The sequence below is a fragment of the Camponotus floridanus genome, unplaced genomic scaffold (genome assembly GCF_003227725.1).
Source record: "Camponotus floridanus strain SB8 unplaced genomic scaffold, Cflo_v7.5 scaffold54, whole genome shotgun sequence".
NCBI lineage: Eukaryota > Metazoa > Arthropoda > Insecta > Hymenoptera > Formicidae > Camponotus > Camponotus floridanus.
In genome coordinates this window covers 1,061,496-1,082,475 of record NW_020229703.1, presented here as the reverse complement: position 1 = coordinate 1,082,475, position 20,980 = coordinate 1,061,496, and the positions used below count along the sequence as shown (strand labels likewise).

At 30.7% G+C, this 20,980-nt stretch overlaps 6 protein-coding genes across 8 annotated transcripts; 3 read left to right on the top strand and 3 right to left on the bottom strand.

The window, feature by feature from the left end:
- Window positions 1–12: 12 nt before the first annotated feature.
- Window positions 13–4,857, top strand: LOC105254098 (D-aminoacyl-tRNA deacylase 1). Of its 2 annotated transcripts, XM_011262597.3 has the most exons (10): window positions 13–710; window positions 1,972–2,084; window positions 2,163–2,275; window positions 2,364–2,528; window positions 2,598–2,743; window positions 2,911–3,145; window positions 3,231–3,543; window positions 3,625–3,929; window positions 4,064–4,527; window positions 4,630–4,857. In XM_011262597.3, exons 2-10 carry the CDS (start codon window positions 2,015–2,017, stop codon window positions 4,793–4,795), a joined length of 1,977 nt encoding a protein of 658 aa, XP_011260899.1. In that variant the 5' UTR covers window positions 13–710; window positions 1,972–2,014; the 3' UTR covers window positions 4,796–4,857. The 2 variants fall into 2 exon arrangements, with proteins under 2 accessions (XP_011260899.1, XP_011260907.2); XM_011262605.3 differs by lacking the exons at window positions 1,972–2,084; window positions 2,163–2,275; window positions 2,364–2,528; ... (4 more) ...; window positions 4,064–4,527; window positions 4,630–4,857 and adding exons at window positions 954–1,044; window positions 1,155–1,390; window positions 1,516–1,717.
- Window positions 4,858–5,529: 672 nt separating this feature from the next.
- On the top strand, window positions 5,530–8,320 carry LOC105254270 (2-oxoisovalerate dehydrogenase subunit alpha, mitochondrial). Its single transcript, XM_025412672.1, has 8 exons — window positions 5,530–5,586; window positions 6,035–6,196; window positions 6,591–6,786; window positions 6,885–7,046; window positions 7,258–7,402; window positions 7,475–7,678; window positions 7,859–8,122; window positions 8,201–8,320. The coding sequence occupies exons 1-8, from the start codon at window positions 5,530–5,532 to the stop codon at window positions 8,280–8,282; spliced, it is 1,272 nt and encodes a 423-aa protein (XP_025268457.1). The 3' UTR covers window positions 8,283–8,320.
- A 55-nt stretch (window positions 8,321–8,375) lies between these two features.
- Window positions 8,376–9,312, bottom strand: LOC105254135 (39S ribosomal protein L17, mitochondrial). The gene is made up of 3 exons (XM_011262635.3): window positions 9,063–9,312; window positions 8,625–8,835; window positions 8,376–8,550 (listed from the first exon to the last, which is right to left on the bottom strand). The coding sequence occupies exons 1-3, from the start codon at window positions 9,255–9,257 to the stop codon at window positions 8,417–8,419; spliced, it is 540 nt and encodes a 179-aa protein (XP_011260937.1). The 5' UTR covers window positions 9,258–9,312; the 3' UTR covers window positions 8,376–8,416.
- A 428-nt stretch (window positions 9,313–9,740) lies between these two features.
- LOC105254143 (mitochondrial import receptor subunit TOM22 homolog) lies at window positions 9,741–12,334 on the bottom strand. Its single transcript, XM_011262646.3, has 4 exons — window positions 12,151–12,334; window positions 11,211–11,721; window positions 10,702–10,807; window positions 9,741–10,582 (listed from the first exon to the last, which is right to left on the bottom strand). The coding sequence occupies exons 2-4, from the start codon at window positions 11,322–11,324 to the stop codon at window positions 10,377–10,379; spliced, it is 426 nt and encodes a 141-aa protein (XP_011260948.1). The 5' UTR covers window positions 11,325–11,721; window positions 12,151–12,334; the 3' UTR covers window positions 9,741–10,376.
- On the top strand, window positions 12,324–18,873 carry LOC105254155 (protein flightless-1). Its single transcript, XM_011262663.3, has 22 exons — window positions 12,324–12,507; window positions 12,861–12,971; window positions 13,169–13,407; window positions 13,512–13,673; window positions 13,786–14,006; window positions 14,082–14,298; window positions 14,401–14,642; window positions 14,743–14,831; window positions 14,909–14,979; window positions 15,089–15,335; window positions 15,447–15,632; window positions 15,716–16,030; window positions 16,228–16,400; window positions 16,475–16,601; window positions 16,690–16,812; window positions 16,898–17,101; window positions 17,212–17,333; window positions 17,434–17,685; window positions 17,768–17,897; window positions 18,099–18,281; window positions 18,410–18,523; window positions 18,637–18,873. The coding sequence occupies exons 1-22, from the start codon at window positions 12,445–12,447 to the stop codon at window positions 18,769–18,771; spliced, it is 3,726 nt and encodes a 1,241-aa protein (XP_011260965.1). The 5' UTR covers window positions 12,324–12,444; the 3' UTR covers window positions 18,772–18,873.
- Window positions 18,856–20,874, bottom strand: LOC105254149 (essential MCU regulator, mitochondrial). 2 transcript variants are annotated; one of them, XM_020028322.2, is made up of 3 exons: window positions 20,449–20,874; window positions 20,005–20,097; window positions 18,856–18,954 (listed from the first exon to the last, which is right to left on the bottom strand). In XM_020028322.2, exon 1 carries the CDS (start codon window positions 20,784–20,786, stop codon window positions 20,508–20,510), a length of 279 nt encoding a protein of 92 aa, XP_019883881.1. In that variant the 5' UTR covers window positions 20,787–20,874; the 3' UTR covers window positions 18,856–18,954; window positions 20,005–20,097; window positions 20,449–20,507. The 2 variants fall into 2 exon arrangements, with proteins under 2 accessions (XP_019883881.1, XP_025268451.1); XM_025412666.1 differs by lacking the exon at window positions 18,856–18,954 and having other exon boundaries at window positions 19,659–20,097.
- Between the last annotated feature and the right edge of the window lie 106 nt (window positions 20,875–20,980).

Genomic DNA, 20,980 nt, shown 5'->3' with positions numbered 1-20,980 from the left:
GCGGAGCGGTACCGTGAGAGGCTCGTACGTATGTACGCGGAAATGGGCTCCCTCGCCTGTCATTGGTCGCCGCCGACGATTTTATCACCAGTTATCACTAGAACGAGACCCCGCAAACCGCCCATTTAGCGCCTCCGCTCGCCGCCAACGTACGCGACTCGATCGTGTATTTGCTAATAATTAGACGATCGTATCGATATATACGTCTGTATACATACGAGAAACGAATTGCATCTGCGACTAGCGAAGTGACGTATGTGCGAGAGGGCAATTCAGTTGCGTTTGAATTAAGTTATGCGAGCGTACATTGATTTTTATTGATTTGTATTGATTGATTGCATTTTTTATTCAATGTAAAAGCATAAATATTGCTATTGTTTGCTGCTTTTTTTTCTATTGAACTTTTAGCGATATATATGTCATATTATTCGTAGTCAACGCACGTGAAATAGTGTTCAGGAGTGTTTGACGTTTGACATTTTGAGAACCCCTGCCTTTAAAATACGATCGCATTCGTGGTCGTGTATACGTGTATATTCTGCTGGTAGTAGGCTGCTACAGCTGTAATAATTGTATTTGTTGTTAGTCAGAGAAAGGGATATTTGTCGACATAGACATAACGTATGATTGCGAGTCTTGTGGATATTGAGATCAAGCAGTTTGCGAAATGAAGGCAGTTATACAACGAGTATCAAAGGCTTCAGTTTCAGGTAAAGTTTCTTCTAGGTTGGAAGTATTTTCTACCAATAAGTATATTGATATTCAAATAATTAGACTTAATATGCATATAATATAACTACATAAATTTTCTCTGTATGACAAGAAGAAATTTATGATGTACTGTAAATGACCTTTCGAGAAATACTTGTAATTTATGTAATATAAATTCATACAAGTTTTGTGAGTGTTGTGATATCACTCCACGATAATTAGACTCAAATGTAATTTTTCAGTTGATGGAGAAGTTATTAGTAGTATTGGAAATGGATTGTGCATCTTAATTGGTATAAAGAAAGGTGATGAAGCGGTAGATATGGAATACATGTAATAAAATAATATTATTTTTATTTATTGATGCATATATATATATATATATATATATATATATATATACAAGTGCATATAATTGTTCAACGTAAATTTCTATGTCATAGAGTGAGAAAAATATTGAATACCAAACTTTTTGACGGCGACAAGGGTAAAAAATGGGGTGCAAGTGTAGTGGATAAAAAATATGAAATATTGTGCATTAGTCAATTCACATTGTATCATGTTTTGAAAGGAAATAAGTTAGATTTTCATAGAGCTATGCCTGCACAAGAATCAGAACCCTTTTACATGAACTTTCTTGCTGAACTGCGTACAAAATATATTCCAGAATTAGTTAAAGGTACTGCACTAATAACACAATTTAACATAATGTAATAGATCTTATTTTGTATTTTGAAAATATATACATGTGAGTTAAATATGAAAGAAATTTTAAAAACTTTTATTTTCGATGAACTTATGCAGATGGTAAGTTTGGCGCAATGATGGAAGTTTGCATACAGAACAGTGGGCCAGTAACATTGGAAATAGAATCCCCAACTCTATTACCCTAGCTCAATTTCTAATGATGAAAAATTCAATAATACAGAAGACAAAAGTGTTTTCTAACCATGCATCTATTTATGCATCTGATTAAGCATTCATATGTATATATATGTTTTTTATAAATGATTCAATAAACTTATACAATCAAGTATAAAATATATAAGTGTTTATTTAATTTAACCTAATGCAATTATAAAACAATTTTTATTTCAAAGAAAAAATTAAATCTCAGATTCTTCTCCAATATTAACAGAATGGAAGTTATAATATTTATTTTTAAAGCTTCTTTGTCATAAAAATTTAGAATTATAAAAATGAATGAAATGAAAAATTATAATATTTTATGTAAAAATTTGTTCTGTTATTTTGTTTCAGATGCTAGTTAATGAGTTATAATTATATTTTTTAATCATCAACAATGACAACTGCTGAAAAGAAAACTATTGTGCAAGACGAGGATAGTAAATCAGAAGAACAAGATGAAAAAGGTATATATATTTATATTGATACATAAATATTGTTTAAAATATCATTTAACTCTATATTATAAAAATAAAATATTTTAGATGAGAAGATTGTAGAGCTTAGTGTAAAGGATACAGAAGATACACTTAAAATAGATAAACCAAAAGTAGATAAATCATCTACATCTAAAAATGATACATTCGTCAATCAACAGGTATAATAATTAATTTTTTTATAAGTTCAATGACGGTACATTTTTAATAATCTTTATGGTACATTTTTAATAATCTATTTAATTTTAGTCACGTGAAAGTCAGACGGATTCTGAAGACACAGAAACTGTGGAGCAGTTGAAAAATCAATTGGGTGTATTAATGAATCAGTTGGTTACTTTATCAGCAGAAAAATCTAAAATGGAGGCCAATTTTCAAATCGATAAGAAGCAATTGAGAAACGATCGTGATGAAGTGAGAAATTTGATATCTACTATCAGGATTGTTTAATGTAATAATAATTGTAAACATTAATGTTTATAGTGTGAGAAAGTAATTAAAGATCTAAAAGAAAGACTAAAGAAGGCTCAAAATGTCAATCATTCCGAAATCGAACACGTAAAATGTAAATTAATTATGGAACGGCACGACAGAGAGAAAGAACACGCCGATTTTGTCAAGAAGCTAAAGTATGTTAATAATTTGATTCTGTACATTATGCTCCATTTGCATGGTACTTCCAAAGGAAGAGGATTATTATCATTATAATAAATTAACATATGATAAAAAGTATAAAGTACATGTTTTTACATAATAAATTAATTTATGATAAAAAGTATCAAGTATGCTCTTACAGAGAATTGCAAAAATTACTATATAACGAGCAACGCAGCAAAGAACAATTAGAGGGGCAATTAAAGACTCATCTCGCGAATAAAACACAATGCAAGATTCTAGAAGCCGAACTAGAGATCACCAAGACCAAACTTAAACAGGCCGAAGAAGCGGCAAAGGAAACACCGCCGATTCTTCTTTCCCTACAAACTGAGATGGCCTTGATGAAGAAGCAACATTTGAATGCAATTCGTGAAGTAAAAACAAAATTCTTCATCAAATATTATTTAGCACATTATATATTTAATTGTTGTGTATAATAGTTTATACATTTTGACTTAGGAACAAAAAAGAGCCACGGCTGCAGAGCAACAAGCAAGAGGATCGACAATGATATATGAAGCAAGAGTGGCCTGTTTGGAAGCTCGATTAGCTGAACTCTCCGAGATTGTTGGGAGCTATGACAGATTGAGACAACAGGATCAATTAACTATTCAAAAATTAAAGGATCAATTAGCTATTTTGCAAAATAATGAGCATAGTGAAATCATGATGTCGAATAATCAGCCAGAGGAAATTATTTCCAAGATAAAAATTATGTTTACTCGTTTGTTAGATCTCAATCATCAGAAGAAAGATTCAACTTATATAAAATGTAAGTGACATTAATCAACGATAAAATGCAAAATAAGACTAGAATTTAAGTAAATAATTTAATAACTCGTTTTATTTTTAGCATTGCTGAATAGTTTAGATCTATGGGATGAACATTACGATTATAAAGAAAAGTATGACATACTTTTACAAGAATTTGAAGATTACAAGCATCAACTGTACAAATATAATATGTCATCTAATATTCGTGGTGGTCAACAACAAAGACAAAATGTATCTCTGACACATGACAAGAATCATGATAAGACTCAATTAAATCTTCTCAAAGTGCATAATAGTAATTTAGAAGAAAGAATACGTATGATGAGCAATGAAATGTTAAATAAAGAAAAAGGTTTGCAAGAACAATTGGATCATCAACAAAAGGTAATACAGTTATGCACACTTTACTATTACACTAAGTAACAGTTAATTCAAAAATTTAAATTTATTCCTTGACAAAACTTTCCATATATTTAATCGTTCTAAATTAAAATAAATCACGTTGTATACGTTTTTAGTTGCTTCAAGAAGAACGTTCAAAATTGGAACATACATTGCATCAAAAAGACATCGAATATCGTAATAGAATATCTACCCTTGAACAACAATTACTCCGACAAAGAGAAAGATCTATGGCTCTCATGGAAGAAAAAGATAAAGAAATATTGACTCTAAAAGCATCATTTCGTGCATTACTGCCTAACAAGGAGACTGCTGCTACAACAGAAACTAAAACACATCTAAAAAGATACGAGAATACTGTCGAACCGGTTACCGATTTGGTAACAGAACTATTAACGAATGACAGTCCTCAGATATTGCATTACACTCAGGAATTGTCTAGGAAAGAAGTACAAGTATCGTCTTTGAGGAAAAAGATTTTAGAATTGGAAGCATCATTAAGAGAACAACAGATAGAAATATTTCATATGAAAGAGCAACAACAGGAGGAGACTAAATCTTTGAAAGAGCATATCATTAGGTAATCATTATATAATAATACTAATAAAAAAATGTTAGAAAAATAATAAATTATAAAAATATGTAATTTCATAAACATAAACTTAAAAAATTTGTATTACAGACTGGAAGCATGCAAGTCGAGAGAAGGTGCGAATTTGGAATACTTAAAAAATGTATTCATAAATTATTTGACAACAAATGACGGATCTAGTAAACGGCATATGTTAAATGCTATTTCAACAATACTGCGTTTCACACCCGAAGAGCTTAATAAAGTTAAGCATTAATATTAAAATATAATGTGACGGAAAAAACGGGCAAAGAACAGTGCGAATAAAAAAAAGTAGAATCTTTATGAAAAATCATTTAATTAATATTAAAGATATTTTTATTATCAATATATATATATATATATATATATATATATTTCACATAGAAAAAATAAATAATATATTAAAGTTGAATATCCAGGTATGATATAATATTATCAAGTTCCTTCCTGCATTTTCACCTCTTCTAGTGAGTAATAATAATTTATCTCTTTGAGTTGTTTCTTTCCTTTTCCTTTCTATCTCCATATCTAAACAATAATAAATAATATTTTGCAGATTTAAAGTAAAATAATCTAAAAAGTATAATGATAGTAGAGAAATTCATTACATACTATAATCATTCTTCATCAGATTTTGTTTTATAACGGTTTTCCAATTTCACATATATATTTTTCGCTTATGTCACTCACTATGAATATGGATGTATGTATATGTTTACGCTTACTCATGTGACCTCGCGCGTGTATATATGAATTATATAGATTTGTTCTTTTTAATCAAACTGGCTACACTAGTTCAGAGTTTATCTTTTTTACTCCACATTGGAAGGAAAAAGATAAACTCTGAACTAGTGTAGTCAGTTCAGCTAAAGAGACTAAATATTATCACAACGTTATCAATAACTACTTATCAACTTATACATATGTGCGTCAAATAATTACAGAAGAAGTCAAACGAAGTGCTACAAAATGATCGCAAAGAAACTACTCCAAGGAATTTCGCGCTTTCGATGCGTTCTCTGGCAGGTATATAGTATAAATAAATCTTTATTTATTCATTACTGTAATAATAAATTTTTATTAAAGTGTAATTTATATATACATTTGCTTTTATTAAAGTATAATTAATATATACATTTGCTTATAACGAATAACAACGAATAATCCTATCAAACATTGTGATCATTCTTTAATATTTTGATCAGATTATTTTGTAATTTGTTATCCTTCTAGAATAATATTTGAAAGCAAATAAAAATGTGTGTTCTTCTAATTCTGCTTAAGTAATTTAACATATATTCATATTTGACATATATCCATATTTTGTTTAAAATGTTTTGTTTTCAAATTTTGTATAACATAAAACTGTATATAAATAAATATTTCTTTGGTTTTTTAAAATATTTTAATAAGTATTGATTTTTTTATTAAGATTTTATTATAGGTAAAACAATATATAATTATTTTATTTTAGGTAAAACAATATACCACTATAACAAACGAACCGCAATTTCTGGGAATCAACAATGTTTTTACCAATAATATTCAATTTATCAATCAAGAAAGTTATGAATCTATTCCAATATACAGGATTTTGAAACCTTCAGGCAAGCCTGAATTACCTAGAAATGAAAAGGTTTGATTATCAAAAATATAAATTTATAGAAATTTATAATATAATATAATAATTTTTTTATAGAATTTATAATTAAATTTAATATAATATAAATTTATAGAAACATAGACACGCAATTAATTGTAAATATGTAATTTTGTTTTATACATATATATATATATATATATATATATACATATATATACATATATATATATATATATATATATATATATATATATATATCTTATATATTTAAAAAATATGAAATATAAAATCTTAAGTATAATGATTTTAAACCTAATATTAAATTTAGCGAATATACCGCGCCCATATGCAATAAATATAATTTTAAATTAAAATAAATATATAATGTGCCAAATATAAAACTAAATATTATATTCTTACACTACAGTTAAATGAGACATATTTGATAAAAATGTATCGCAGTATGATGACCATAAACATAATGGATAAGATCTTATACGAGTCACAAAGACAAGGTCGCATCTCATTTTACATGACAAATTTTGGCGAAGAGGCCGTGCAAATTGGTTCCGCTGCTGCTTTAACTCTAGAAGATATGATTTATGCACAATACCGCGAAGCTGGTAAGAAATAGCACTATGTGTATTCATTTTATATATATATATATATATATATATATATATATATATATATACATATTTAAGTTATTATAATGTAACAGGCGTCTTACTACACCGTGGATATCCATTGCTGAAGTTCATGAATCAATGTTACGGCAACTGTGACGATGAGGGCAAAGGCAAGCAAATGCCAATACACTATGGTTCCAAAGAGTTCAATTTTATGACTATATCATCTCCATTAGGAACTCAACTGCCACAAGGTAATCATATATATATTGTTCAGATTTTATATAAAATAAAAACTGCAAATGAAATTCAATTGCTACTTTGCAAATTAGGAGGCGTATTATATAATATATATGTATATTGTTTATGTAATACATGTTTAGTAATATTAATAAATTGGCAAAGTTGTATACTGATAATGTTGCTTTACAAGATAATCTAACATACAAATTTTTATTCCCATAGCTGCGGGAGCTGCCTATGCTTTTAAATTGGATAAAAGAAATGCATGTGTGGTTTGTTATTTTGGCGAGGGTGCAGCGAGCGAAGGCGATGCCCATGCAGCATTCAATTTTGCAGCTACTTTATCATGTCCCATCATTTTCATCTGGTAATTTTTCAATAATTTGGAATTTCATTTTATAAAATATATACATAATAAAATAAGAGAATATTTTAACAGTCGAAATAATGGCTATGCCATTTCTACACCAGTCTTCGAGCAATTTAAAGGAGACGGTATTGCGGCTAAGGGCCCAGCATATGGAATTAACACAATCAGAGTGGATGGTAACGATGTGCTCGCCGTATATTATGCCACAAAAAATGCTCGAGACTTCTGCATAAAGCAACAGAAACCTGTTTTGATAGAAGCTATGACTTATAGGTGAGAAAGAAAAAATATATCTACAATAACAAATAATAATAAATATATCTTCTCAATTATAATTTAAAAACTTTTGATACTCTTATTTTTTACTTACTGAAAAGAAAGAATATCTCCTGCAAAGTAAAACTTTTGTATCTAATAAATTAATAAAATTACACATTGTAAAAAATCTTTTAGAATTGGACATCATAGCACATCGGACGATTCTACGGCTTATCGATCATCCGATGAAATCGCTCAATGGAATATTCAGACACCACTTGCAAAATTCCGTTTCTATTTAGAATCGCTTGGATTATGGTGTCAAGAAAAGGAACAAGAATTAATAAATTCCACTAAGGAAGAAATTCTTCACTTCTTTAAAGAAGCAGAAAAGAAATCTAAGCCATATTGGAAGGAATTGTTTACAGATGTCTACAAGGAAATTCCTGATCATATCAGGTATTAGCATATATATATATATTAATCATATAAATTAATTGAAATTGTTATGAGCTTTCAATACTTGATATATTTCAGAAAACAAATGAATCTAATGGAAAAACATCTAGAAGAATTCAAAGAATATTACCCATTAAATTCTTTTGTACATAAAAAGTGAGAGAAAATTTATTTATTATATAAATGATATTATATTTTATACGTCTTTTTAATAATAAAGTCTTAAAATCTTAAACAATTAATCTACTATATGTACAAGAGCATTCTTTAAAGCCACTTTATCTTCTGTTTTTTCTACTGCTTTATATTATTTGCAATTTCTTTATACTTTTCCATCCTGTATTCTTTCTTTGCCGCATCAAGTAGTAAGTTGTGAAGTAAATTTCTTTCATGTGGGTTATATTGTTCTACGCTTGGATACATATTACCTGATAAATAACAAATCATGTAAGTAAATGAGTCTTTTGTATAACTTGTAAAAAACATTTTTTGTAAGACCTACCTCTGAGTTCCAAAATTGCTCTCTCATAGTGGCCTATAGGATAAATATTTGGCGCTTTGTGAAGTTTTGTAAATGATGTGGTATAATATTGATATCTGGGCACAAGGACTTTGAATAATTTGTGTACTAGTTGTTTCTCAATTATCCAGAAATTCGCCATATCCATTGTCTCCTTGTGCATAGGTCCATGGCGTATCGCTTCAAATATCAACTGCAAAATGATATTGTTATGAAAATTCTGGATATACAAGATAAAAAGCTAGCTATTAAACGCGGATCGCAATATTTCTTTGAAGAATTACAAATATCTCTTTAAAAATAAATAAGCTGAAAAGAAACGTATCTTTATGCATATTTATATTTGTAATAAATTGCTGTTTTTTTTCAAGAAATAAATTAATTCTGAAATAAATAATAATTAAAGAGCAATGAGAGTACCTGATCAACGTAACCTCTGGCCTCATCGCCTCTCGGATAATTCAACTCGAGTCGTTCGTATTTAATCAATGCCGTCAGAGTTTTTCGGAATTTCAAAAGACGTCCCTCTGAACCTTCAGGATTCCGGAATTTTCGACGTGGCTTGACATTATATCTTAATTTATTTACCAATTTCTCCAAGTTGGGTTGATTCATCTTTGCTGATGGTGCTCTAATTCACTCCAATTTCTAACCTAAAATCTATTCGAGAAAATTGATCACATGTGTGTATGCGCGAGTGTGGATCATGTGTGTATGTGCGTTTCCATACGTCCATGAAATTATACATATTTATACTAATTTATCGCGAATTACAATCGATTAAAATTTTAAGTAAAATTTTCTTAACACTATTGATTTAATGATATTAGAATATAATTTAATTATATTAGAAAATTATTTTTTATAATATACAAAATAGATTTTGCAACATATGATTTCCTTTTCATGAACACCTTTCACAATTTTTCATGAAACTATATTAAATATCTTCCAATATTTTTACTAAAAACTTTTATAACTCTTAACATCTCACAAATAGAAATTATAAAAATTGATATTATACAGAGCTGTCGTTGCATTTATTACTCAATATTTTACATAATGTTATGCAGGAGAGATAAACAATACGACGATAGATTGAACGATATTAAAGACTATTTCACTATGCCTTTTATTTCTTTTGTCGAAATTACAATATAACAGGCGAGATATATCAAGGATAACCACCATGTTATCCCAATAACAGAGATTGTGTAGTAACTATTATGTATAATTGCTTATTCAATTTCTTAATTGCTCATTCACAATAAATTTAATAAGGCAACCGTTGTTGCCTTTTTTGTTTAAACAAAATTCTACTGTTGCTTCTGCAACGTGTGCATTGATAATAAAATGTTGCAGCACATCATACGTTAGTTTTCAGTAAAAATTACGAAAAATTAGATAATTTATGTGTGAATATAGAGACACAGAGGGTGGACTAGACCAAGAGATGCATACTGCATTAATTTATTAATTTGTTATATAGAACGATTCAAATTTATATTATATTACCTCGTCCATTTTGCAAGAATTATTCTGGTTGAGGATAATTACATGCTTGATTTTTGCGAGTCCTCGTTCGCTACATTCACAATTTTGTGTAAAATCTTATGATCTTATAAACAAGTTATACTAATAAATAATTGAGCAGACGACTCAATTAACACATTTCCTGATTTGGATATTTCTGTATGTGTTTTTATACACGTATATGTGTGAATATATAATAGTTTATCGCTGAACAGGTGGTGCCATTGGAAGCCCCGAGGTGTTGACGCCGGACAAAGCAGTATTAGGGCCTAAGAGAACTTGTTTTTGTTGCGTACGTTGCAGGTCTTCCATTTGTGCACGCTCCATTTCAAATATAATTGGTGCAAAAAGAATGGTGGACGAACTGAAGACCAGCCATGTAGCTGAACATGAATATGCATATAGACCTGTAAAGATATTATATTATATATTTATATTAAACACACATGAAATTTATTCTCAATTTATACATATTTTCAATTTGATCATGTATTTGCAAAAATATGTATATCTTGGAAGAAAGTACCTTTGATACATGTATATAGGCAGGTCCCAACATTATATCCAAAATTGCGAACTGGCTCGGGAAACATTTCAGTAAGTCCTAATAATCTTTCCGTTAAGCTCTCATCCTTGAAAAAAATATAGAAAATTTTTATCAATTGACTAAATATTAAAGACACTTATTTCTTCATTATTATTAAAGAAAATATTAAAATGTTATACTCATAAGATAAATGTACATGTATAAATGGTTCACAAACTTGAGTTTTGAAAAGGATCATATGTACATTATTCATCTTCACATACCTGATTTTGAGAGAAAAGCTGAGCTTTTCTTTCATATAATACTTCACGTTACATATCTTAATAATGCATGGAATTATACATGTAACCCTAAAGATACATCTTTTACAACATCCTGTATTTTACAAACGCCAAGACAAAACCCGTGTAAGTCACATGTCTCGATGTACAATTATCTTATAAGTTATCATCTCTTTTCTCTCCTCGTACAGACACGTTATCCTATACCTCCTCGTCGTCGTCCTCTTCGTCGGGGAGGAGCGACTTCACCTCAGGGGAGCGTACATCGCTGCTGCCCATGCCGCTATCGACCTGATGATCCAGCTCCTCAACTGAAGCCATATATACACGAGGATGAGCGTGAAGAATTTGTCTCGCTTGCCAGATTTGTTTCGAGAATAACGCGGACGAGAATCACACGGCGTCAAGCACGTTCACGATCATTCACGATCCAGAGCGGTGCACTCTCTCTCTCTCTTTCTCTCTCTCTCTCTCTCTCCCTCCCTCTTCCTGTCTCTCTCTTTCTTTCGCGCGCGCTCCAAGTCGGTACAACGCGACTCAAGTTTCGGATTTACGCGCGCAATACGAAGCTAACGCGGAGCAATGAAGCGAAGGCAACGATTTGTACCTGTAGACGAGGTTCCCCGTGCTACTGATGTCCATGCTGCCATTCCCTCAGCCCACAACGATATCTCGATCACGCTGAATTTTTCTCGCAAAGGTGACAATTACTGTGAAACTATGTAGAAAAAAATTTATAGTTCGATATCGAATTTGTCGCGTATAACATTTGCGATAAACAGCGGTGCTCAAACCTTTCGCAATCGCCGACATTTGGGGAATCGCATTTTTTAATACCTCAGTATTTTTAATAATTTTTACATTTGCAACAAAATTACATCCGTCTCACAAGAATATAAGATGCATAAAAAATTTGTCGCAATGTGATTATCCTAATCAATGGTATTACTTTGCTTTCATTTAGCACTAGTTAAAATGAGTAACCTCTGTAAAATGACAAGACAATGTTTGATTTAATTTATTCCAATCAAAAAAATGATAATTTATACAGACTATTAATCAGACGATTATATTTTAATAGCAATTAAATCGACAAATAGATTCGTCATTAACTCGCGATTATCACACATCTGCGAATGATGTCCACCTCTGAAAATCCAGTCGTCGTTTTTTCGTCGTGATGCGCGCTCGATCCGGTGACGGGGCGAGGACGAGCCGTTGGACCCAGATGCGACAGTCGAAGCGAAGCGAGGGAGTTCGGCGGTTATCGCGCGCTTGCCACATGGCACGATAAGATCGGCACGGCATCGGACATCCTGATCGAATGGACGCGACGCATCGCGATACCGATACTTAGCAGGATACCGAGCATCCCGTGTCTTGGAGCACGCGCGTCGTCGTCGACGTCGACGTGGTCGTCGTGCAACAACCACCCGGCGCGATGGCGAACACCGGGGTGTTGCCGTTCGTGCGAGGCGTGGACTTCAGCAGCAACGACTTCGGCGTGAGTACGCGGGGGATTTAACGGGGGATTAACCTCAAAGAGAGACTCTAAACTGTCCAGTCAGATATATCTATCGATTAGATTATCGTGTGTCTCAATCTTATTATTTTCTTTTTTTTTTTTGTTTATTTTTATGCACTCGTTTGCAACTTTGTTGATTCAATAGTAAGGATATTCTTGATGTACAAGTAAAGTGTGATACATGATTATCTCAAGATGAAAAAAAAACATTTTTAATAAAATGAATGGCTAGCTATTTTTTATCTGTCAATATTTGGTCATGAGGGCTTAGGATCAATTACATGAATATATATAGCAGTCAGTTATAACAAAGTTTATTTTAATATTTTTAGGATGGCAAATTTCCAGAATCTATGCGTCTCATGACTGGAATACAATGGTTGAAATTAGACAAAACAAATTTGACAGAGATTCCAGAGGAGATGGGCAAATTATTGAAATTGGTAAAGCAGCATTCATAGAATAATATCAGTAATAATAGTATTAGTAGTATATTTTATATCATTATTATTATTATTTTTATTATTTTATTAAAAATATATATAATTATTATTCATATGAATTTATTAAAGACAATTTATATGTATATAATATTATTAAATGGTTAAAAGTACTTTGATATGATTTAATCATCTGTCAGGAACATCTGTCACTTGTCAAAAATAAGTTGGAACGCTTATATGGAGAATTAACAGAATTGGGATGTCTCAGGACGTTGAACATAAGACATAATAATATAAAATCTAGTGGTATTCCAGCAGAATTATTTCACTTAGAGGAATTGACAACATTAGATTTAAGTCATAATAATTTGAAGGAGGTACCTGAAGGCCTAGAGAGAGCACGTTCTTTGCTCAATCTTAACTTAAGCCATAATCAGTATGTATCAACAATTAATACATATTATAATCATGTAGAAAATTATTGAGATTGACATATAGAAAAATATTGAGAGAATTCTGATATTATTTTTATTCTTTCAGTATCGAGACTATACCAAATACACTGTTTATCCATTTGACAGATTTATTGTTCTTAGATCTTAGCCACAATAAATTAGAAACAGTACCACCACAAACTCGACGATTGGCTAATCTACAAACTTTAAATTTGAATCATAATCCTTTGGGTCATTTCCAATTAAGGTATGAATAATGTATCAATTTTTAGAATATTTCTTTTTATAAGAATTCTTTATTTTAAATTATTTTTAAAATATTTCTTTTCATAAGAATTCTTTATTTTAAATTATTTCAGACAACTGCCATCATTGATGAATTTAACAACATTACAAATGCGGAACACACAACGAACATTGAGTAATATACCTTCTAGTCTAGAAACCTTAACCAATTTACAAGAACTTGATTTGTCACAAAACAATTTACCTCGAGTGCCTGATGCACTTTATTCTTTATCAAATTTACGTCGTTTAAATCTCAGTGACAATCAAATAATGGAACTATCAACAGCAATTGGTAAATAGATTGCTTTACAACTGTCTTACCTATGCAATTAATAGAATAGAATAATAAAATCTATACATCTTTCAGAACTTTGGATGAAATTGGAAACTTTGAATGTATCACGAAACAAATTAAGTGCAATTCCAGCTTCTCTATGCAAGATTTCTACATTAAAAAGATTGTATTTAAATGATAATGAATTAGATTTTGAGGGTATACCTTCTGGAATAGGAAAATTATCATCTCTACAAGTATTCTCTGCTGCTAACAATCATTTAGAAATGATACCAGAAGGATTATGCAGGTAAGGATTTAAAACATTTTTTTCTACTTTACTTTATTGTAAGAGGAATAGATCTTATTCTTTAATAAAATATTGTAAAGAGAAATTTATCATTTTTTTTAGATGTGGTGCATTAAAGCAATTAATATTAACATCAAATCGTTTAATCACTGTACCAGACGCTATTCATCTTCTTACTGATCTAGAACAGTTAGATTTACGAGACAATCCAAATTTAGTGATGCCACCAAAACCAACAGAAGTACAAAGGGGTTCGGGCATCGAATTTTATAATATCGACTTCTCATTGCAACATCAATTGCGTCTTGCTGGTGCTAATGTACCAGTTCCAGTTCAAGCTGCTAGTATGTATTATGGCTATCAAATGTATTTAATTTAGTAGTAAAATGAACAGATCTAATATTGTGCGTTTTGTTTTACGATTTTATATGTTTTTGATTCTAGACAGTAAAGATCCAATTGCACGTAAAATGAGGTTGAGAAGAAGAAGAGATCAGGAAGAGGCTGATCAAGATCAAGCTAAGATACTTAAAGTATACCATTTTTTCATTAATTAGTATAGCAGAGTTTATACAAAAAAAAAAGATGCAATTTTTATGATTATTTTCAGGGCATGAAAGACATAGCAAAGGAGAAAAATAAAGATAAAGAATGTGAGGAATCAAAAGCAGAATCCTTAAAGTAAGTAGAATATATAAATTTTCTATGTATTATATAGCAAAGTTATATTATAAAGTTATAGTATAAATTTTTATTACATTTATATAGAATCAAATAACTAATGTTTTAGGCCCAAGCGATGGGATGAAGCTTTAGAAAAACCACCACTAGACTACTCCGAATTTTTTGACGAAGATGCTGGTCAAATACCCGGGCTATCGGTTTGGGAAATAGAAAATTTTCTACCAAACGAGATCGAGGAGGTAGCACACGGCAAGTTTTACGAAGGTGATTGTTACATCATCTTAAAAACCGGGATAGACGAGGGTGGGTCGTTGACCTGGGCAATTTATTTCTGGATTGGAGAAAAGGCAACGGTAGGTGTATTTTCGAATTGATGTAATAAAAGAAAAAGTTAAAGACATGCTAATAATTATTTTACGCATATAATTACGCACGATTAATTTAATTATAATTTGTGCCCGCAGTTGGATAAAAGAGCGTGTGCGGCGATCCATGCTGTAAATTTGAGAAATTACTTGGGCGCACAATGCCGAACAATCAGAGAGGAACAGGGAGACGAATCAGATGAATTTCTAATGCTATTCGATTCGGATATTACATACATCGAAGGCGGGCGAACATCGTCTGGTTTCTATACGGTGGAGGATACAGTGAGGATTTAATTCTTTCTTATATATATGTCATGATTAAGTTGTCCAAAGAATTTTTAATCTCAAAATTATGTTTTTTTCAGCCGGCAATTACTCGTCTATATAGAGTACACGCGGCAGGAGCATCTATACATTTGGAACCAGTTCCAGTCTGTATTGAATCTCTGGATCCTGGTTATGTATTTGTTCTTGATACAGGAAATAAAATATTTATGTGGTATGGAAAGAAAGCGAAAAGCACGCTAAAATCCAAAGCGCGACTGATGGCGGAGAAAATTAATAAGAACGAACGAAAAAATAAAGCCGAAATTTTAACGGAAGTTATGAACACCGAATCAGAAGACTTCCTGCTACATTTAGGCGTGGAAGAACATGAACGGAAAAACCTGCAAATTATTGTAAGTTCTTTTTTTAATAACTTAATAACACAATAAAAATAAATTTACAATTATATAAGAAAAAAATTTTAAGTTTTATCTGTTTTATATTAATGTATACTAATGTATAATTATTTCTTATATAATTCTTTCATATATAATATATATTCTATAATAATTTCTTATTATTGTAATAATTTCCCTTGTTTTTACGATAGGAACACGTAGATCCAAATTTTATGCCTCTTACGCCTAGATTGTATCAAGTTCAACTTGGAATGGGTTATCTGGAATTACCGCAAGTCGAAGTTCCTCACGGAAAATTAACAAATACCTTGCTGAATAATCGCAATGTATATATATTAGATTGTTATTTGGATGTATATGTTTGGTAAGTATAAAAAATTTACTCTTAAATTAAACTTAAAACATATGTTGATTGATTAATTCCACATATAATTATAGGTTTGGTAAAAAATCAACAAGATTAGTGCGCGCTGCTGCTGTAAAATTATCTCAAGAATTATTTAATATGATAGAAAGGCCGGAATATGCAATGGTAACAAGACTGCAAGAGGGCACTGAATCACAGGTGCAAATATATTCTCTTTTAATTTCTATTGCAATCTCTTCATTAAAATATTTTTCATGCATTTTCATTATATTTTATATATACATAGATCTTTAAGTCTAAATTTATTGGATGGGACGAAGTGATTGCTGTGGATTTCACTAGGACAGCTGAATCGGTCGCTAAAACTGGAGCAGATCTTACTAAATGGGCTAAGCAACAGGAAACCAAAGTGCGTTCACATTTTGCAAAAATTTAATATTTATTTTAATATTTCTCTTATTTCTATTACTTTTATTTTGTTCTGTTATTTTTAGGCGGATTTGGCTGCTTTATTTATGCCGCGACAACCATTGATGTCAGCTGCCGAAGCGCATCAACTCATGACGGAGTGGAACGACGATTTGGAAGGAATGGAAGCGTTGGTGTTGGAAGGGAAAAAATTTGTTCGCCTGCCAGAGGAAGAATTAGGACATTTTTACAGTGCAGATTGTTATGTTTTCTTATGTCGGTATTGGATGGTATGTAGATATCACATTTTATTAAAGTAAAAATAAAAAAAAATTAGAATAAAAAACTATTAAAGTAAAACATTTATGATAAATGATCATTTGCTTTTTTATTACACTAGCCACTGGATATAACAGAGAACGAAGATGGTGAAGAGCAATACGAAGATGATTATCAGTGTACAGTATATTTTTGGCAAGGTAGAGATGCAGGAAATATGGGATGGTTAACATTTACATTTAGGTAAAATATATAGATATATTTATTTATTAAAATATTAAATTTATCTTTATTTTATCTTAATCTCTAAAGTAAAAATCTTGTCCTTATATTGCTGTTTCAGTTTGCAAAAGAAATTTAAATCGTTGTTTGGTGAAAACTTGGAAGTTGTGAGAACACATCAGCAACAAGAAAATTTAAAATTTATGAGTTATTTCAAGCGTAAATTCATCATTCATCAAGGCAAACGTAAACAGCCGAAACCTGCAGGAAGTAACAAAGTGGAGTTTTATCATCTGCGAAGTAATGGAAGTGCCTTGTGCACTCGGCTTATCCAAATACCGGCAGATTCAACATTATTAAATTCTGCATTCTGGTAAGACATCTGATACACGAGTATATTCCATCTTTAATATAAATATATACATAAATATGCATATCTTTTTTTTTATTTGTAGTTATCTCTTAAATGTGCCATTCAACAATTCTGATGAAGGAACCGGTATTGTATACGCGTGGATTGGGTCGAAAGCTGATTCCGAAGACGCTCGTTTAATCGGAGAAATTGCAGAAGAAATGTTCAATAATGTGAGTTATAAATCTTGTACTTGTATTTAAATTGATTTCAAACTTGCGAACTTATGTGAAATGAGTAATATAAGCAAATACCTGTTAAAATATTTTAATATATTTCAAAAAAGAATGATCTTTTGCTATTCTTTTATATGCAAAATATATTTTTGTATGTTATTTTATATTAATAATAAATATAAATATACTATGTTATAGCCTTGGATAAGTCTGCAAGTATTAAACGAAGGCGAAGAACCAGATAATTTCTTTTGGGTAGCACTAGGAGGAAAGAAACCTTATGACACTGATGCAGAGTATATGAATTATACAAGACTATTTAGATGTTCTAATGAGAAGGGATACTTTACAATTAGCGAAAAGTGCACTGATTTTTGTCAAGTAAGTTTCTATAAATATAAAAATAAATATAAATATAAATATATTGATATTAGCTTTTTATAATATTTTTAAAAGTTTTTTTGATTTTTTTATGAATCAGAAATAATGGATAACACTACTTTTTGCAGGATGATTTGGCAGATGATGATATAATGATCCTCGATAATGGAGAACAAGTGTTTCTTTGGTTAGGCACTCGTTGTTCGGAAGTCGAAATCAAATTGGCCTACAAATCGGCTCAGGTAAATTATACAAATTCAATGATCATACTTCTTGTAAAAATGTTCAATGACAAAAATTAATTTCGAGCATTCAGGGCAATATAAAATCAGTTAATGTTTCATTTCTTTTCCAGGTATATATTCAACACTTGCGCGTGAAGCAACCTGAGAAACCGCGTAAATTATTTTTAACTGCCAAAGGTAAGGAATCTAAGAGATTCACGAAATGTTTTCATGGTTGGGGTTTACACAAAAGACCACCACAGTAAAATCGAGTCAGTTTTTACTCTACGCTTACCATTTGGAATAGTTTTATACACAGGTAAAATGAACACAAGCGCAACATTCTTAGACTTGTAATATACCGCCAATCTTGTTTTTACTCGCATTTTGCAATCAAACAGAAGTCAATCCATCGCAATAATCTGTACATCTTGATGCGAATAATTGACCTAAATGAGAAAACATGGTAATAGCTCATTAAATAATATATTTAATTTACAAAGCTTATATTTTTGCGTTTGCTTTTGACTAACTGAATAATTCTTTATGGACTATTTTGAGCACATTAATATTATGCATCAATCTGTTTGGCGTATTCAGTCCAGATTTTTTTACCAGCAGACGGGCTTTTTCGATTACATTTGTTTCTTTAATTGATGCAAGTATAAATAGTTCTTCTATCATACTTGTATTTTGGAAATCAACAAGATTCTTTGTGATGAGATTCTCTTCTACTTTATTATACACTAAAAAGGAGATTTATCTGCCTTAATCATTTATAATCTGTGTTCTGTGTATTCAACAAGACTTATTTATTTATTTATGCACACATATTTATGAATTTTCATACAGATTAGACTGCATATCTGCTTTTATTTCTTACAATTTTGTTTCAGATAGATAATGTGATTGTACACATTTTAAGAAATTGTTCGATGAATTGTGATACATATTTTATCGTCGAATTGTAATATTAAAAAAAGCTTTTTTTTTTTAATAGAGAAATATTAATCTTTCTGTAAGAAGGATAAATTTATTATCTGTATAGTGTTAAAAGGGTTGAAATAGAGTCTTTTCACGAGTTTTCTAGATTTGTGCTATGCGCCTATAGTAAATATTATTAAAATGTCAATTCTAAGCGGATTATTGAAAATCGCATTTAGAAATTTGTGAATATTAATCGAAGACTGAAAAAAAATACATGTAATTATAATAGCATGTACATCTGATATAAAACGCCACTCAATTGTATAGATGTCATAATGAGCGTTTTTGTATTACTTACACTGTATTTAACATATAATTCAATTTATTTATAGATATTATATATATATTTAGATCAAAAAACACGATAGTGTCTTGCACCGTCATGTGCAACAACAGCAAGATTTATACATAGATTTTTTAAAAGCTCTACTTCCAACAACTGTATAAATAAATATTTCTATAATAATTTACATAATCTCTCTCAGGTATTAGAGTAATCATAAATAAGATACCTAAATTGTATAAGCAATGAGATTTCTCTCCACGTGTCACTTGAGTTTGTGTAATTACTCCTCTTGTATCACCTCATGTTGCATCAAATGACTCTGAAAATAAGCCAGTGCAAAAGTAAAATTTTGAGTATAAGAATTATATATAAGAATTTTTTGGTCACATTTAACATTAACATATATCAGATCATTAAAATCTATTATCAGTAATCTTTATATTAGAGAGAGAGAGAATCAATAAGTTAAAATCAATAATGAAATGAACATAAGCTATTACTTTCAAAGCAATTCTCCTAACTTTCAATATATAAAAATATATAATTTTTTTAGCACATATTTAAACATTAAAAAAATAAACACTGCAGATTTTTTTATACATAAACTCATAATGTGCATTAAAATTTTTAAAATTTTACAATTACAAATACGAGAAGCATGAAGAATTACCATTAGCATTAAGAGAATCTCTAATTTCAACAATTATAATGGAAACGCTGATCGTTGTACTAATTATCATCGTCGTCATCGTCATCGTCGGAGGGAACGAAGAGATCATTCTCCTCCAGGAAGTTGGCTATGTTCTTGCTGATCGTGGCGCCGACCAGGAGACCGAACACGACACTGCTGAAGACGCCCAGGAAACTGAATGGAGTTCGCTTTGGCTCGGGCAGGATTGCCCCGGATGGTGTGGTTATCGTCGACCGGAGAAACGGCCTGGATATTGTGTTCGTCTCCTTAACAATAATCGCGCCGTAAAATAAAGATCTCACCCTGTGCAACAGCATTCTCTTTTCCCTGGGTTTATTTTCAGATAAATCAGCTGATCACTTTTCTTCGTACACGAGCCGGTAGAAGCCACGAACATAAAATATGTAGACGGAAAGACGGAGTCTATTTTGCGATGATGGGAGAATTTACGGAAAGAGAGGGGGAAGTACCAATTATTTCGATATGTCAACACTATCCACCAATCACAAGT

Bases quoted from the DNA above. Each gene is read 5' to 3' on its own strand.
- LOC105254098 (XM_011262597.3), top strand. From the start codon at position 2,015: ATGACAACTGCTGAAAAGAAAACTATTGTGCAAGACGAGGATAGTAAA. The intron at 2,276-2,363 runs GTATAATAATTA...ATTTAATTTTAG, and splicing joins ATACATTCGTCAATCAACAG to TCACGTGAAAGTCAGACGGA. The intron at 2,529-2,597 runs GTGAGAAATTTG...TAATGTTTATAG, and splicing joins TGAGAAACGATCGTGATGAA to TGTGAGAAAGTAATTAAAGA.
- LOC105254270 (XM_025412672.1), top strand. From the start codon at position 5,530: ATGATCGCAAAGAAACTACTCCAAGGAATTTCGCGCTTTCGATGCGTT. The intron at 5,587-6,034 runs GTATATAGTATA...ATTTTATTTTAG, and splicing joins TTCGATGCGTTCTCTGGCAG to GTAAAACAATATACCACTAT. The intron at 7,403-7,474 runs GTAATTTTTCAA...ATATTTTAACAG, and splicing joins TGTCCCATCATTTTCATCTG to TCGAAATAATGGCTATGCCA.
- LOC105254135 (XM_011262635.3), bottom strand. From the start codon at position 9,257: ATGAATCAACCCAACTTGGAGAAATTGGTAAATAAATTAAGATATAAT. The intron at 8,836-9,062 runs GTACTCTCATTG...ATCATTTTGCAG, and splicing joins CCAGAGGTTACGTTGATCAG to TTGATATTTGAAGCGATACG. The intron at 8,551-8,624 runs GTAGGTCTTACA...GTTATTTATCAG, and splicing joins AGCAATTTTGGAACTCAGAG to GTAATATGTATCCAAGCGTA.
- LOC105254143 (XM_011262646.3), bottom strand. From the start codon at position 11,324: ATGGCTTCAGTTGAGGAGCTGGATCATCAGGTCGATAGCGGCATGGGC. The intron at 10,808-11,210 runs GTATAGGATAAC...ATTTTTTTCAAG, and splicing joins AAGAGGACGACGACGAGGAG to GATGAGAGCTTAACGGAAAG. The intron at 10,583-10,701 runs GTACTTTCTTCC...ATATCTTTACAG, and splicing joins CCTATATACATGTATCAAAG to GTCTATATGCATATTCATGT.
- LOC105254155 (XM_011262663.3), top strand. From the start codon at position 12,445: ATGGCGAACACCGGGGTGTTGCCGTTCGTGCGAGGCGTGGACTTCAGC. The intron at 16,031-16,227 runs GTAAGTTCTTTT...TTTTTACGATAG, and splicing joins GGAAAAACCTGCAAATTATT to GAACACGTAGATCCAAATTT. The intron at 18,282-18,409 runs GTAAGTTTCTAT...TACTTTTTGCAG, and splicing joins AGTGCACTGATTTTTGTCAA to GATGATTTGGCAGATGATGA.
- LOC105254149 (XM_020028322.2), bottom strand. From the start codon at position 20,786: ATGCTGTTGCACAGGGTGAGATCTTTATTTTACGGCGCGATTATTGTT.